This window comes from Monodelphis domestica, chromosome 2 (genome assembly GCF_027887165.1).
Source record: "Monodelphis domestica isolate mMonDom1 chromosome 2, mMonDom1.pri, whole genome shotgun sequence".
NCBI lineage: Eukaryota > Metazoa > Chordata > Mammalia > Didelphimorphia > Didelphidae > Monodelphis > Monodelphis domestica.
The window spans coordinates 146,714,336-146,732,796 of NC_077228.1; the positions used below are offsets into that span (position 1 = coordinate 146,714,336).

At 35.1% G+C, this 18,461-nt stretch overlaps 1 protein-coding gene across 4 annotated transcripts in view; it reads left to right on the top strand.

Moving 5' to 3' along the window:
* The window catches only part of RGS7 (regulator of G protein signaling 7), a 742,720-nt gene that overhangs the window by 698,268 nt on the left and 25,991 nt on the right, over positions 1 to 18,461 (top strand). For 3 of the 4 annotated variants that reach the window (XM_007481562.3, XM_007481561.3, XM_056816077.1), the window contains exon 16: positions 7,001 to 7,090. In XM_007481562.3, coding sequence (XP_007481624.1) covers positions 7,001 to 7,090 — 90 coding nt within the window. Of the gene's footprint in view, positions 1 to 7,000; positions 7,091 to 9,128; positions 9,210 to 18,461 lie in introns of all 4 variants that reach the window. The other variant, XM_007481558.3, reaches the window with a different exon arrangement.

Here is an 18,461-nt window from a genome sequence, read left to right on the forward strand (position 1 = left end):
TTTCTTTCTTTCTTTCTTTCTTTCTTTCTTTCTTTCTTTCTTTCTTTCTTTCTTCCTTCCTTCCTTCCTTCCTTCCTTCCTTCCTTCCTTCCTTCCTTCCTTCCTTTCTTTCTTTCTTTCTTTCTTTCTTTCTTTCTTTCTTTCTTTCTTTCTTTCTTTCTTTCTTTCTTTCTTTCTTTCTTTCTTTCTTTCTTTCTTTCTTTCTTTCTTTCTTTCTTTCTTTCTTTCTTTCTCTTTCTATCCCCAGTGTACAAAGAAACTTAATCTAGTCAACAATAAGAAATCAATGAACATTTATTAGCACCTGCTAGGTGATTAATAGCTCTGTGCTAAATGCTACAGATACAAAAAATAAAATAAAATAAACAAAAAAGAATGGTTAAAAATATTGAGTGCTTGCTCTTAAGGAACATTATGTATAAACAAGATATGTAGAGGATAATTTGGAGATAATCAGAGGAAGAAAACACTAGAATTAAGAGAGATCAGGAAATACTTCTTATAGAAAGTGGAATTTTAGCTGGGATCTGAAAAAAACAGGAAAGTTGGGAGATGGAAAGAGAAGAGAGAGAATTGGCATCATATGAGAGAAAGCCAGTGGAAAAATACATGGAGTTAGTCAGTGGAGTCTTTTTTGTGGGGAACAGCAAGAAGGCCAAGATCACTGGATCCAGAAAATGTGGAGAGAAATAAAAATGTAAAAAGACTGGAAAGGTAGGGAGTAGCAAAGTAATATATAAAAGGTTTTAAAAACCAATCAAGAATCTGTTTTTAATCCTGAAGGTAATAGGGAGCCATTGAACTTTATAAAATAGTGATTGTCACCACTGAGTTTTTAGGAAAATCAATTTGACAGCTAAATAGATGATGAAGTAAAGAGGGTAAAAAATTGAAGTAAAAAAGCTATTGCAGTTGTCCAGATATAAGATGATGAGTGTTTGTGCTAGGATGGTCACAGTGTCAGAGGAGGGAAGGGAACATACACAAGAAAATTTAGACATATAAATTAGAGAGGACTTGGCAACTGATTGGATATGTGGGGTGGTGAATAAGATTAAGGAGTTAGAGATGACATCTTGGTTGTGACTCTAGGTGACTAGTAGTATCATAGAGCCCTCAATAGTAATAGCAAAGTTAGGAAGTAGAGAAGACAGCTTGGGGTATATGTGAGGGGTGGATGTGATAATGAGTTTCATTTTGGATATTTTGAGTTTAGCATATGTAGCTTGAGATGTAGGCCATTAGAGATAAGAGATTGGACATCAGGACAGAGGTTAAGGGTGGATAAATTGATCTGAGAATCATCAGCATAGAGATGACAATTAAATTTTTATAATATAATAAGATCACCAAGCTAAATAATATAGAGAAAAGAAGAGGGTCCAACATAATTTTCAATGAAAAATGAGCAAAAGAAATGCATTACAAATAAAAATTAATCTAGGGGCTTATTACCAGATTTATAAATATTTATCAGTAAAGAGAGAGGAACAGATAAGGAAGAGAGAGAGAGAGATCTCAGCCTTTCGAACTTTTGGGAAAGATCCATTCCACATTTCAAAAGAGATAAGGAACCAAGAGAAAAACACCAGCCCAAGGAGGCAATACAGAAGTCAAGAGTGGAAGTAAAAAGACCACTCTTCTTCCTGCACCAGATTTTTAAACCCCACTAGCTCCTCCCTCTGCGGCAACTGTTGTGCTAGCACTGGCACATTGATGCTCCAGATGCTCACACTGACACCAGGGGATGCCAGTAGATGCCCACAACAGGCAGATAGATAGATAGGACATGTGACTGTGACTACTATGCCCCATGACTAGAGTGTGTTGTATCAAAGCTGGAATGGGGATTCTTTATATATTTTATTTCACAAAACATGAGAAAGAGCAGTCCGAAGAGAACCAGGAAAGGACAATGTCACAAAAACACAAAGAAAAGAGAAGAGGTTTAATGATGGTGCCAAAAGGCTAGAGAGAGATTAAGAAGAAGGAAGCATGTTGATTGATTGAGTCTGTCTTAAATTTCATATATCATTCAACAAATATTTCTTAAGCATTCTGCTAAGAGATAAGGATACAAAGATGAAACAGAAACAACCCCTGCAGTCAATATGCTTATATTATATAAAAGAGAAACAATATATACATGTGAGTAAATACAAAGTATTTTGTATTTTTGTAATTTTGGACATCAAACAGCTTCATCCCCTAGGAGAGTCAGTGAAATCCTCACTAGGAAGCAGCATTTGAACAGATTCATGAAAGAAGCTAAAGTTTTTAAGAGGTAAAGGGAGATTTCAGGCTGAGGGGAGAATCTGTGCTCTCCTACACAAAGAGAATGCTATTTGCCAGTAGGAGAGTCAAATATTGACTTAGAAAATCACAATTTCACATTATCTATGTGATATCCCATTAAAAAAAACATTTCCCAATGGCATTCCCAACATTCTTAGTTGGAGACACTAGGAATTTTTTGTGGGGCATGAGATGGGAGGCTGAGGTTGGTATCTCTGTTTTATCCAGTATGGGAAATAGCAAGTAAGTCAGGGAAAGAAGATTACTATGTACTTAAAAAAAAAAAAAACTGTTTTCCCTATTAGAAAACAAAAGTAAATATAGCTGGAAAATATAGCTAGAAAAGAAATATGTATTCTTATACATAATCACATTTAATAGAGCCCATGTGCTTTATTAAGTCCAAACTTACTACATATCTAGAAGTACAATTGAAAAAGGAAAGTTTTGTCTGACTTATTTACTCAATACTTTTTGTCCATTTCTGTAAAAATAACGGGAGAAAGAAGATGGGAAGGGAGTTCTGCTTTATTTACCAGTACAAATGTCTCCTTTTCAGGGCAATAAGGATCTTGTCATAGAATCAAGTGACCTTAGAGACCATTACATCCCATTCCCCAATTTTATATATAAGAGAAACCGAGGTAGAAAAGTAAGAAGTCTTGAACAGCAAACCAAGTTCTAGCAAAGCTGGGAGTTCTAAGTCACAATCCCATACATTACCATTTGCCACTGTTACAAGGGAATCACTTTAAAAGACTGATATATATTAATTTAAGGTCGCCAAGGAATCAGCTATGTAATTCCTAAATGAAAAACTCAAGTCAGCCGTCAGCCTTTTTTGGAGTTTAATTACAATAGGAGCAAGAAAGGAATTAGAGATATATATAGAGAGAGAAAGGGGAGAGAAGGGAATAGGGCTTAAATACCCCTTCTGTTTAGGCTGGGCCAAAAGGCCCAAGCCCTTAGATAGCTGGGGCAAAGAAAAGAGATCAGTCCCTTTCACTCACGTGTCCAAAATGGAGAAACAGTCTCAGAGGCCCCCACCTTCAGCTTCCTTCAGAGCAAGCTTCCTCAGAGCCCAGGAACCACACCGACCAAAACTCAATCCTCTCCCCCGAGTCTCCAGACCCTCCTATCTTTAAGGACACCATCCAAGTTGCCTCCCCTCAGTCCTCACATCTACCAATCACTCTTCATCAATTTCCCTGTCAATGGAGGCTCTCGCTTAACCCAGGACCGCCCAGAGGTTTCTGGCTTTTGCACATGTCTGTTGAAGGTCATATTTTTCAAATGATTAAATCTTTACTCTTTTGTTACAGCCCTTTCTAAATCCTGTTAACTTGAGTATGGTAGAGATTGGAATAATTAAATTTTGATCTAGGCTGCAGCCCTTACTCAATCCTATTAGGACTGAATAGGGTGGAGTATCTCCATTGTATCAATTCTAAAATCAATCAAGACTCAAAGAAATTCCTGTTCTATGCTCAAGCATAGGTCAAAGTCCTTTCCATTGTTCAGCAAAGGGTTTCTGTCCTAAAGTAATCTTAAGAAGGGAAGAGAAGGAACCTCCCATGCCAATGGAGTTCCCATTCCAATAGACTATCAGTAAGAAATTTTCCAAGTATGAAATATCCCAATGGTGAAATTTCCAACATTTATAAGTCTAAGGAATTTTGAGGTTTACACCACCTCAGAAACTGATTTATTTTTTCTCATGCCATCACTCCTAAATAAGTGTTGTTTTTAAATTGTTTTCAGTCCTATCTGACTCTTAAAGATCACATGGGGGAAGTGGAGAGGTTCTGGGTGAAGATATTCAAGTGGTTTGCCATTTCTGTTTCCAACTCATTTTACAGAGGTGGAAACTGAGGCAAATAAGGTTAAGTGGCTTGCATAGGTTCATAGAACTTGTGAATGCCTGAGGCCAGATTTTTAACTCAGGAAGATCAATCTTTCTGACTCCAAAACTGGCACTCTATCAACTGTGTTACCTAGCTATACAACCCTTAAATAATGATGTTTAAGGGGAATAATATTTTTTTTAAATGTGTTTCCTTAAAGATGATCAGTTTTAATGTTAAAATGTGCATATATAGTTTCCAAGCTGTCTTGCAAGATTATGTAACCCAGAAAAATGATTTCTGATCCATATAGATTTCTGATCCATATATCACTTTTTTTCCCAAAAAGAAGTCCTAATACTAAAGCAGTAGTCATGGAAAGATTTTGTTCTTGTTATGATCCTCTGTCAATATAAGATCAAGTTTTCTTCTGGCTTCTCAACTGAGAAAACAGAGGCAATGAAAATAAAAAGTCTACATGTATTCACATAACTAAATTACAATCTCTCCACCAATGACTCTATCATGTTCTCTCATGAGGAAACATTTGAATGAGATAGAGAAGTGGGTATGAAAATTCTGACAGAGATGCCCATTCCAGTGCCGATTTGCTTTCTTCTAGAAATAAAGGGTGAAATTCCAATGTATTCCAGCTTTGTTTCATGGAGATAGTAATTTGTCAGATGGAGGAGAATCACCTCTCTAAGGTCCAGAAATGTTTCTTTTTCTTTTTCTGGGTCACCAAAAGCTTGATTATATGAAGTTCACTAAAACAATTGTTAGCATTTTCCCAAAGAATATAGATACCACCTGACACTGGGTTGCCTTCCCTGCCCCATCTCCCAATTGGGCTAATTGTATACTTTGAATAGACTATAGATAATTGGACTTGAAGTTAAGACCTGGATTCAAGTACATCAATGATAAAGTTGGTCCATTTGACTCGAGGGCAAGTCACTAAACTTCTGAGCTCAGAGCTAGATGCAATGTTTGTTTCTGATCCAGTCTCTTTGATGAGATAGTCTGTAAGAGGATAAGGATAATGTTGTAGGAAAAGAAGTATTACATTACCTCTAGGCTCTTCCACACTCCCTTCCCTGTACTGCTTTCTGGTATGTTGTTGTTAAGTAGTAGTTTTTCAGTTAAGCTGGACTCTTCATGATCCCATCTGGAGTTTTCTAGGCAGAGATTCTTGAGTGGTTTGCCATTTCCTTCTCAAGCTCATTTTACAGATGAAAAAATGGAGGCAATTACAGTTAAGTGACTTGCCCAGCTAGTAAGTTTCTGGGCCAGATGTGGCTCAGATCTTCCTCACTCCAGGCCCAAGACTATATCCATTGTGGCCCTCAGTGGCCCCATATGTATATATGCTCACATATATATGGATACACACACACACACACACACACACACACACACACACACACAGTTAAAGTTTGGGCTCAGACAATGGCAAACCACCCCCATATATTTGTCAAGGAAACCCCAAATTGGATCATAAAGAATTAGACACAATTGAAATCAAATATACATATAAATATTTATGCACTTAAATATATATAGAAAAATGCATATATTATAAATAGAAGAAAATCTCAGGTGTCTAGGAATTATTCATATCTATTTCATATCTTTGGTTGATTTTATAATGCAATCAAGGAGTTATTCTCATCTGATGAAGGTATAAGGACTCAGAGCATCTTGTTAATTAAAATAATTGGAATAGAGGAGATAAATAATTGATTCAGATTAGAAATCTAGACACTATGTATCCATTTAGAGTGAGGAAGACCCCTACTCTTACACTAAAGTAACAGATCCAATTTGGATAAAATTTCTGGGGCTTATCTCTCATCTGGAGTACCTAAGATGGTTCAAGTTAGTTACAAGTCATTGTTAGTCTGAGTGAGCCCAGCCCTAGACAATAGGTGAATTCTGGGGTTACCCTAAAATCTGTACATTCTAGTATTAGATGAGATCTAACCTGAGTTTTCCAACTCAGGTTAAAAGAAATTTGTATCACCAAGTTTCTTCCTTCTTCTATCCCTCCATTATTTTCTTTTACCCTCTGTTCTTCCCTGACTCCCTCGCTTCCTTATTTCCTTTCTTCCTTCCTAAATAAATATATAGGTGAAAATCCTTCAGAATAGGTCTAGGAAGTCAACTTTTGGACAAAACATACTAAGAAAAAAAATTTTCCAGACAATTCAATACAATAAGTTTTAATTAAGTGCTTTCTTTATATAAGGCATAGTATTAGATGCTAGGAATCAAAGGTAGAAAAAACAATAGTTCTAGTCTTTAAGAAACCTTACATTCTACTAAGTAAGGTAAGCAAAAACAGGCTGGACAATCAGGGGCCCAGAGTTAACCTTAGAGCCAGAGTTATTCAAATTGGATTCACAATGATGTGCATGATTCCTTAAACTAATTTACATTTTGACACTTGGGGCAATTAGGTTTACCTTTAGAATTATTTGTAATAATAATAATAATAATAATGGGGTTGTAGAATTGCTAGGTTGTATCTCTTGCATTATATTCTTTTCTGTAAATGCCCAAGTCAGATTTACATTTTCTATCTCTACATGGGCCATTTCATAAAATAATTCATTGATAAGATATATAGGTAAAGCTATGACATATACTAGAAATATAAGGAATTTTATCATCGTCACCAACATCATTTTTCCATTGACATCATTTTTATTGTTATTATATCTAGTCCTCATCAGATCTGTCCCATCCTTCCTCCTAGTGCCTGAATGACATGTGATGGTATTTATTCATCTTTAATCTCCTCATTTTAGATTTTCTAAAACATCTATTAAAATGGCATCTAAGCTATTCTTTCCTTTTAGGAGCACATTTACAAACTGATGAAAAGTGATTCATACCCACGTTTCATACGATCCAGTGCCTACCAGGAGCTGCTACAGGCAAAGAAAAAGGTATTGGTCTTTCTTACCTTTTTTGTTTTAAATTTCCATAACTTTGTTAATAATTAGTTCAGTCAACTCTGCAGGGACCATGCTTCTTGATATCTGGTAGGTAGATGGACTTTGGCCAAGAAAGTCTTTTCCATTTTTCCAAGAACAGATGAGTTCTCCTTTTTTTTTTCTTTCCTTTCTTTCCTGTCCTTTTCTTTGCTGCATGTACGCATACACATTCCAAATTTCATTTATTTATTTTTATTTCATATGAATCTTCTGTAATTTAAACAACAAAATGAGGAGCTGCTTATTTGAGAGAAATTGTTTAGATGTCTTCCTTTAAAAATCATAGCAGAATCTCTTAAAATTGACTGAATTTTTTTCTCTAATTCATTATCATCTCAAATTTAGTAATCCTTCTTACAAATTCTTTTGTCAGATTTTTTTCCCCGTTAGTTACTACTATGACCCAAATGTTTATAATGTAAGAAATAACATAAATACGCTGGCAATGGGACACATAGATGTTGAGACTGTTGAATTGAACTGTCTGAATAATTTAAATTAAGTATTCATTCTCAAAGTTCAAATGCCTACAGTTCCCTTTAAATCAATGGAAAGTTTGGGACGCTGTGGTCTGGCTTGGACTAGGAACATCATACCACCTTTCATTTTTTAAAATATTAAATGGGCGATTCTGAAACCTTTTGTACCACTTGAGATGAAGCTAATATTTTGTATGAGGTCATTGAAATCAGGACTACTTTTACAACTGAGAATAAATTCCATATATAAATACTGTCAATGTCCATCAGAAATAATCTTGATAGCAAAGTATTGAAAGCTTCTATACAGCCCCTTATATAGTTCAGAAGTACACATCACAGTGTAGTGATATCTGATACTGATTTTATTTATGGCTATTCTGATTTTATTTTAATCATGCCAATTATATTCATGTGAGAAAACTCCTCTTTTTTAAATTATGTATTGCAGGGAAAATGAATAAAAAAATCTTTCATTAATAATTCTTGACTAGTGCCCCCTTGTTTTTTTACATGACATTTGTTTTGCAGCTCTGCATTTCATTATTTTCTTTCTGCTCTGTTCTTTTTCTTTTATTTTCCTTTGTTTCTTTTTTTTTGTTTCATTCCTTTCTTGACCTTTTTCTCCCTCCCTCTGCCCACCTGCCCCTCCCATACCCCAAGTAAGTTGGGCAGCCCAATGGATCGCAGAACATCTTTTGAGAAACTTGCACACAACGTGGTAAGTGTTTTAACATGAGAAATTAAAGATGACTATGTCCAATGAGTTATCCTCCACTCCCAGCTTCACCCCTCACCTTTGCTCTATTGATGTCATAGCAGATGAATTTGTTATGGTTACATAAATTCAGGATTTCATGCTTCCCTCTAAGCTTCCTTTTCTGTTCCATCTCCCATTGCCTGGTGGGGACTAGATGCTACAAAAGGAAGATAGTGTGTTTGATATTTGGATACTTAAAAGAAGCATGAAATAATCATAAAAAAGGAAGAATACCAACTTTTTTCTTTCTTTTTTAAACAAATAAATTGGAGACCAACAGGTCTCCCTTTATCTTTTTCCTCAAAGTTGTGTCTACAACTCTCTTCTAAAAAGAACACAAGTTTCTATACTGTTTTACTCTGTCTCATTTTGGTCTGGCTGAGACTTAGACAAATGAGAAGAGTCTGGGTCACTTATATCTTTCCCATTTGTCATTTTTGGGAAGAATGAACTTTGGAATGGCTTGTGGAAAACCATCATATAAATGGTGTTTGGTAGCAGGATACAAGCACTTTAAATGCCCCATGGATATGATTCCTTTATTCTTTCTTCACAGAAGGATGTTGGAAAATGTTGCATCAAAGCATACAGGAAGTCAGTGACTTTCCTGCCAACACTTTCCTATTCTTTCTCATGTGTTTTGGTGATGTCCTTATTTTCAGGATTCTTTTTTCTGTTGTGCCAGTGCTTTTGGATCTTTCTGACCTGACGTAAGCTCAAACTAAAGCATTGAACACATTTATTTTTATAGGGCAGAAACATCCCTATTTTCCCATGCCATAAAAACTGTACACCAACACTGAGGGCCAGCACTAACCTGTTATGAAAAGAGGTAGAACAATCTTGGTTTATACTTGAGTTTGTCTGCATTGTTTGTTGAGTCGTGCAGTTAGTTCCATGCTGCTGTGTGCTTGTTGTGGCTTTTGCTGTGATGATCAGTTCAATGGAGCTCTGTGTGTGTGTGTGTGTTGAAATGGAAGTTAATCAGCTTCAGCAAAGATCATGGTTTTTGTTTTTAGTTCCCTTGGATGAGAACAAGAATTGGAAGTGGGTGGTTTGGGGACAGGTTACTTTTGGGGATTACTGGCTATGTCCCCAGTCTTCAGAGTATCCAAAAGATTTAAAATGGTAAATTGTAAGACTATGTATGATATGTTGGAGGGAAGCCAGTAGCCTAAGACCTGAGAAGTTCTAGTGATACCTGTACTCTGAGACAATATAAATTTCAATCTCTGCCAATAGAAGTCTTGACTCAGGCCTAGAGTTTTATAATCTGATTGTAAGGTAAGAATAGGAAAGATTCTCTAAGTGAGGGGAAGATGTAAAGACTGAAAGCAAAGCAGTGAATGCTATTTGAAACAAAAACCCCAAGTTTTTGCTTGATGGTGTGGCCATGGCATGTTGCACTGTGATTTGTGTGTTGTCCAAGAAGACTTTCATATCAAACATTTTCTAATCTAATGACCTGTAAAATTTGTTTTTGAGATTCTGATTAAGAAAAAAATCTAGCATGAGTAATTAAAAGTCACAGTAGGTCTTCAGGTGAGGAGAAAAGGAACAAAAAAGAGATCAGAATAGTTTCTACTCCATATCTGTACAACACATAAACAAAACCCAAATCTGACCCATGACCCATGACCAAATCTTACCCATGTCACTCTATATTTTAGACTTTGGTAGAAAACAAGTAATAAGAAGGGAGGAGAGAGAAATATCTCATAGTAGTTTACTCTCACTAACAACTGGGTAGTTGGAACTTGAGGTTAAAATTGAACAAATGATTAAAATAGGTATAGATAAAAATGGAAACCACAATCTCTTACTGTCCCCTCAACTAACATTGATTAATTTTATTTAAATTAACCACCTGATTGTTAGCATAACCAATAATTATGTTAATATTCTTTCCTTGTTGAAGACCAATTTCTTTCTACCCAGAAGATTAAAGAATTTTGGTTACATTATAGACTTTCTAAAAGTCTAATGTGTTAAAACTGCAGTGCTTTCCCCTGTACATTTAGTTAGAATGGAAGTACACAGCAGACTTTCAGGATGATAAGAGAACACTACATTCTTTTCCATTTCTTCAACTTGATGTGAAAAAGTATAGTGCTTTCATTGGGTGTTAGGTATGACCCTTCAGCCTACAATATGTAAATGAATTAGAGGAGGAAAGTATACTATGTAAAAGATGTATTATCACAAATGATTGAAAAAATAGGTTATCTCCATTATAAGTTACTTTTGCCTTCATAAACCCAGTATTCCTTCTCTCCAACAGTCCTCCTCTTTCTATTGCTTTCCTTTTCTGTTTTTTCTTTGCTTCTCACCATCATGATTCACTTTTAAAGTTAACAATTGTCCTATGTGTATAGTATGTAACTATTTTAAAGCCTATATGATGAAATGATTTTGATATGAGATGTTATGAAATAATGCATATTTAGCACTGAAAAGAGAACTGGCCTGTGGGTCAGAAAGATCTAAGTTCTAATTGTTTTCTCTGAGCAGACTGGGCATGTAACTGGTCAAGTCTATTGATGTTTCAGTGCCCTTGATAATTTTCTAAAACTAAGTTGCAGAGAAAATGCAGAACCCTCCGCCCATAAAATCACAAGTCAAGTCAAAACAAATAAACACAAAACTATGTGTTTTAGAATGATAAAAATAGAAGTGTGGGAATTCAAAGACTCTGTCCTCTTTCTCTGTTTCTATCAATATTTGTTCTTTTCTTTGATGATCTCAACAGTTCATATGAGTACAGATATAATCCCTTTCTATTAGACTGTGAGCTCCTTAAGGGCAGGAACTATCTTTTGCCTCTATTGGTATCCCAAGACTTAGCACAGTACCTGTATAATAGATGTTTATTGACTGACCACATATGATTTCCAAATTTGTATGTTGAGCACTATCCTTAATTGAACCAGGATGTTCCAAAGTCATCTTAAATAAAACCTGTTCCAGATAAGACTAATTATATTTCCTCAAAACCCTATGTATTTTTAATTACCTATTTCTCTCTTATCCTTACATTCACCCAGCTTCATTCTAGCCACATGACAATATCCAAGTCTCTTAACTCTTTTAAGGCTGTTTTCCTATTTTAAAAATAGGGACACTAGGGGGCATCTGGGTTGCTCAGTGCATTGAGAGTCAGGCCTAGAGATGGGAGGTCCTAGGTTCAAATATGGCCTCAGACACTTCCTAGCTATGTGACCCTGGGCAAGTCACTTAACCTCCATTGCCTAGCCCTTACCACTCTTCTGCCTTGGAACCAATACACAGTATTGATTCCAAGACGGAAGGGAAGGGTTTTAAAAAAATTGAGATACTAATGTTTTCACATACTGCAGATTTGTTGTAAATAATACTAATGAAAATAGGAAGAGGTGGGTATGAAGTTAAGAAAAAAAAGTTTCCTTCCTTCCTTCCTTCCTTCCTTCCTTCCTTCCTTCCTTCCTTCCTTCCTTCCTTCCTTCCTTCCTTCCTTCCTTCCTTCCTTCCTTCCTTCCTTCCTTCCTTCCTTCCTTCCTTTCTTCCTTCTTTCCTTCTTTTCTATTTCTAGATATAGCATTCCTCTATCCCCACAAATTATTCCCTTGTAATAAAGAAAAAAAAAACAATTGACAAAGATAGAATACCCCCCAAAACTTATATCTCTGATAAAATGTATATACTGTACTTTATTTGGAGATTGTCTTTTGGAGTGAGTTTATGCACTAGTGAATCTCTATTCACTCCATCAACCATTGAAATTATGCTCCCTTTATTTTAACTTACTATTTTTTCTCTTTCTTCTCAAATCCATCTACCATACCAAAGCACCAAAGTGATTTTTTTTTTTAATATCAGGTCAAACCAACTTGTTACTGTTGGATTGAAACTTATCAGTACTATCAATGTCTCTCAAAAAGGACCATTTAAATTGCCTGCTCTTTTGGGACATTCATCCTCTTTTCTTTGTGACCTCTCAGACATTGACTCCTTTTGCTGGCCACCTCTCACACACACACACACACACACACACACACACACACACACACACACACATATATATATATATATATATATATATATATATATATATATATATATTCTTCCCCATTAGAATATACATTCCCTCAGAGACGGATCGTCCAGCAGTTTGTATTTGTATCTCACAGCATGTATTAGTCTTTGTTACTGATTAAGCCAATGATAACTGTTTAATCATTCTTTATTCATTCCTTAGCTCCTTAAGACCACTAAAATAAAGTATAAACTCCATTTTTTGGTATTCAAGGTCCTTCACAAATGGATCCCAAGTTACTTTTCCAGCCTCAATAAACATTACTCACCTCCCCATACCATACAGTATAGCCAAGATGCTCTTCTTGCTATTTTTCACACCCTACACTTCATCTCCCAATGCTATGACCTTGTTTGGTTGTCTCATTGACTTAGGATGTACTATTTCCTTTACCTCCATCTATTGGAAACCTTTGTTTCCATCAAGACTAAAGTCAAACACTATCATATGAATTCTTTCCCAATGTACCTTAGCTCTTATTGACTTCCCTCCCAAAATTGCCGTGTAATGTATATAGTCTATATAGAAATCATATATTTATCTATTTCATATCTTTAGACAGATAGGTAGTGCAATGTATAGAGTGTAATCCTGGCCATATTACTCAGCCTCTCATTCAATTTCCCTATTTGTAAAACTGGGTAACAGTAAAATAAAGATAATATTTGCCAAGTGCTTTGTAAACCTTGAAATCTATATAAATTTATTGTTGTTTTTCCATAATCAAATATAATTTCCTTGAGGACAAGGACATTTTTATTTTTGTTTTTGTATATTCAGTACCTAGTACCATTTCTGTCACATAGTAGGTGCTTAAAAGTGCTTATTGACTGGAATAAATTCATTCTGTCCCTGAGGAAAATAATTATGGAATTTTGTTAATTAATCTAAAAAAGCCATCTTCTATATGATTAATTGATTTTAATCATCTGAATAAGATCAGTTTCTATTCTACCTACCTAGAAAACCTGGAGGGAAAGACATTTTGAAATTTCTTTCTTAAATACTTTCCATTTTTCAGTACTGTATATATGAAGAAGAAGCATTAAGCTTTTCTGTACTTCCTTGTGAGATAATGGAACAGGTTGCTGTAGGAGGTACTAGAATCCCATTTCAGAAGAAATTTTGAAAAGGATTGATTGTAGTCCTGGGCTACACTCAATGAACTAACTCATTTAGGGTCATGAGTAAATAACCCAGGACCTCAACAACATAGCCAAAGGAACAGATCATTGACCTAGAATCAGAGAGCCCTAGGTTCACATGTTGCCTCATATAACTACTAGGAAATTCATTTAACTTCTCCATGCCTCAGTTTTCTCATCTGTTAATGGGGGTGGGGGGAGGATCAGAGGTGATGGCCTTTAAAGGCCTGTATTGACTCAGAATTATTTATACAATTATATAGGCTTAATGACTTCTCTAGATAAAGTATGGGTAACCCTCAGAATGTCCATGATGATAAAGCTAGACCAGCCAAAATTTTCCTTTAAAATCTATTGCCATTATAGGGAATGAGAGCCAAATTTTGAGTCCTAAAAAAAAACCACTGGATATATTTTATATTGCTAATACTGTTGAAGGTCTAATAATACGTATGCCCATATAGTCCCATATGGTGTTACATATTTTCAAGTATAACAAAAGATGGGCACAAAATATGTGATAGATGAAAAACACCACAAGGGAAGTGGTTGATGCAGTCGGTATTTAGTACCTGCTATTTTCTAATTAGATGCCATGAGGTTTACTGAACAGGAGGAGAAGATATGATTATGGTTGATATGCATTAATTATAAAAACTAGGAAACTAAAAGGAAAATGATTTTTAAGGTAGTTATTTGTTTTCCTTAACACTGGCAAACCTAGATGGAAGGATATGTATTGAGAGCCTTATCAAAGTGGAATTTGTTTCCATTCCTCTTTCTTTTGTTAGAGATTTCAAAACCTTCCTATCCATAATTTTATTGTGGGCTTATTTAAATGCCCATCTTGATTAATTGATATTGGTGTGGTGATGACTTGTTTAAGCACACAATGTCAAGTTTCCTATGGGATGTCATCAGATGATCACTTTTTGACACATGTGGACATCTAGTTTGATTCTGCTTAGACAATAGGTCCATTGTTTTTTTTTTTTGATAACTTGATCTTATTTGCTTTGTTAATTCTATAGACCTAATAGTGACTGCATGTTACTGGTATTATAGTCTCCTTGGATGAAAAATAGCTTTGGGGTGTGCTCTGAGGAATTTGCCATAGCACTGGGTCTACTTTGGGATATTTGCCCATTACTGTTACATAACAGTATAGCACTTTACAAGATTACAACTATGAATATATGAAAAACACTTATTAAGCTACTAAGATGGCACAATGGATAGAGAGCCAGATCTAGAGTCAAGAGGACCTGGGTTCAAAGATGACCTCAGATACTTCCTAGCTATATGACTCTGAGCAAATCACTTAACCCCTTTTGCCTAACCCTTGCCCTTCTTTCTTAGAGTTATTAGAACAGAAATCAAGTGTTAAAAAAGCTTCATTAGGAATTAAGGACAAAAAGACAGAAAAGAAAGAGTCCCTGCCATAAAGGATTCTATCTTCAAAGCAGAAGTGACATCACATACAGGGAAATAGCAACCAAATAAATATATGTGTGCAAGAAGTCAAAGAAATGACAGATGGAGCCATAGGAAAGCTAGGATGGGATTCTAGGTTTGTAGCAATAGAATCAATTACCACCTCCACTCACATGAACCATTTCAGGGTGTCTAGTTTGGAAAACAGGACAGCAAAGTGATTCAGTGAAAATAGGACCAGGTCTAGAATTAGGAAGATACCTTAAGTTCAAATCCAGCCTCAGACATTTACTAATTACTAATACTAAGTAATGCTGGGCAAGTTAGTTAATCCTATTTGCCTTAGTTTCTTCATCTATAAAAAAGAGAAAGAGAATGAAATGACAAATCACTCTAGAAATCTTTCCCAAGAAAACCCCAAATAGGCCATAAAGAGTTGGAAACATCAAACAAAACTAAACAACAAAAGCTTGGAAGATATGCTCATAGCCATGTTCTAGCCCATGACTCTCTTTTTTAAAACAAAACAAAATAAAACACTTACCTTATCCCTTAGAATTGATTCTGAGTATCAGTTCCAAGGCAAAACAACAATAAGGGCTAGACAATTGAGGTTAAGTGACTTGTCCAGGGTCACACAGATAGGAAGTATCTGAGACCAAATTTGAACTCAGGATCTCCCATCTCCATATCTGACTCTCTGGATCTACTGAGTCACCTAACTGCTCCCCTTATCACTCTTCCACAAACAATGGTATCACAGTTTTTCAATTCAACAAATAGTGGTATCAAAAATAAAAGCAAAAGGTAAATATTTTTTTAATCCAAAGCAAGCTATTCTTAAGGTTATGTTGTGAGAACTTATCTTATTTATTCCAAAACTGGTCCCAACTTTATTTTGCCTATTCCTTTTCATTAGCAGTCTCTCTGTTCGTACCCTTGGTCCCATCTCATCCTTTCTAGTCCAAGTCCTTTGATCAGCCTGTCTCCCTTTTTAATTTTCATTTGAAAATATCCCCTTCCCTTCTGCTTATAAACCTGTTGTCATCTTATGTTTTTTAAAAAAGAAAAAAAAATTACCTTTCAGTAGATCCTACCATTTCTTTAAACTACTGTCCTATAGTTCTCTTACTTTTCATAGTCAAACTGATCTAACTGCCCATACTTTAGAAAATGAAATGAAATGAAATTGAGCAGATTAGTTTATCCACTTGACATTTTCATCAATCATCTAAGAGTGCTAAATGTCTATGCTCTTTTTTATTACTGTTTTTAACAGACATCAAGTTATTATTAATTGGTATTTTAGGCAGAGAGGGATTTGGGAAAGGGAAGTGAATAGGTATTTATTATGTGCTTATTATGTGCCTTCTGTTAAGCATTTTACATATATTATCTCATTCAGTTCCCACATCAACCTTATGAAGTAGGTGCTATTATTATCCCTATCTTACAATTGGAGGAAAATGAGGCAGATAGAAGTTATAATGACTTTTCCAGAATCCCACAGCTAGTAAGTGTTTGAGATTTAATTTGAACTCAAGTCTTCCTGGATTTTAACATTACCCCTCTTTCCTACACTAAATTTCTATTCTATTCTAAATCAATTTCTTTTAAAAATTTTTTTATATGTTCAGTCATGTTAGTTGCCATTGGATGTTTAATAGGGATTCTTATGTAAGCTACCTATTCCAAGATCCCATGCACTCTAACACATATTAATCAGATTTGTTTTTAATACATTTTTATAAGTTTTTTATACAAAGGTATTATTTAAATCTACTGGTATGTTTGTTTGTTTTTTTGCTTTTTTATCATTTATGCTTAATTTCACATTAGTATTTTGAGGCATGTTTTGAAAACAGAATAATAAACAAATAGAAGTCAATGACAAGGTTTTTGATAAAATGGAAAGCATAAGTTACCAAGAGAAAAACTCATATATGATAGATTTATGTACACACACACACACAGAGAGAGAGAGAGAGAGAAAGAGAGAGAGAAAGACTCCCAAAGCCAGTTCTTTCAAAGTTTGGCAGGCCCCATAGATTGTTATGCTAAATTCAGGTTGTCTTGTTTATGTCATCCATTTTGGCCTCTCCTCAGTTTTTTGAGCCAATGGCTAAATGTCCTCATAACTCACCAAAAAAATAAAAAATAAATAAACAGATTAGATTGTTCTGGTAATTTTTCATCAGAGAACAAGAGAAACAAATGGGGCCATAGTAATTCCTGGAAACTAAAAATTTCTAAATTATATTGGCTTCTTCCTTTGAGTAAAACTGATTCAACTCAATTATTTTTCTGCTAAAGTCTGCCTTATCCAGGTTTGAAAATCCAAGGAACAAATGAGGTGTTTTGTGTCATTGACTTTCCATTGATAGTGAAAAAAAAATTATTCAATGTATCTTTTTCTGGGATTACAGCACAGAGAATTACTGCCATTCTTTAAAAAACGTGTCAGGTTGGAAAATGTCACAATTTCAATAACTAGGTCTCTGTCTTATCTATACATGCTTGGGTCTCGTCCTTGATTCTTTGCTCAGTACCTTGAGTATTTTTGCCTCCTTTCTCCTTCCTGTAACCTATAAGGAACTAGATTCCTGAACTCTATTTTAGAGATACTAAAATTGAAGTATTGTGAGATCAATTTGCCTAGTGATTCACTAGCAGTGTCTGAGGCAGGTTGCAAATTCAAGTTTCTCTGACTTCAAGAAGCAATCACTCTATCCCCTAAACTATGAAGCCCTGTTAGTAGTGGAAAATAAGATGAATGACTAAGATGTGGATATATCATACACAACCATGAAGACCAAATGAGTGCTTTAATGGGTGATACAATTGGGGATTTTCCATCCCAGACCAGTACCATGTCATTAATGGGTAGAGTCTTTGGGGTTTATTTTTGATCCTTTGCTTAATGCTTTTTTAAACATATTATGATAATGTGAAAAAGTGACATTTAATTAAGTGATGTAAGACTAGGGAAATTCTCAAATGAAACCAAAAAATGTTTTGGGATCTCTGAATTCCTATATCTAGTCTGGAGCTAACAGACTCTTCTGAGATGACTTTCTAGACTATAGAATTCTGTGGTAAAAGTTAGAGTAAAAAAAAATAAGGTAAAAGACACCTTCAGCAAAGTGCAGAGATATTTATAGCTATCCGAAGGTGACTAAAATTTTTAAAAATACTAATAACTTTGCAATTATAGGATTTAAAGCTGAAAGGGACCTTAGAGGCCATCTAGTTTTGTTTTATAGATGAGGAAAATGGATCAAATTAATCAATTCAGTTTGAATTCATTAAGTACTTTTTATATCTCAGTACAATGTTTGCCACAGATCATAAGAAGACAAAACTACAATTATCTCTATCCTTAAGAATGTTTAGTCTACTAGCAGATCCCAGAAATGTAACTTACCCAAAGTGG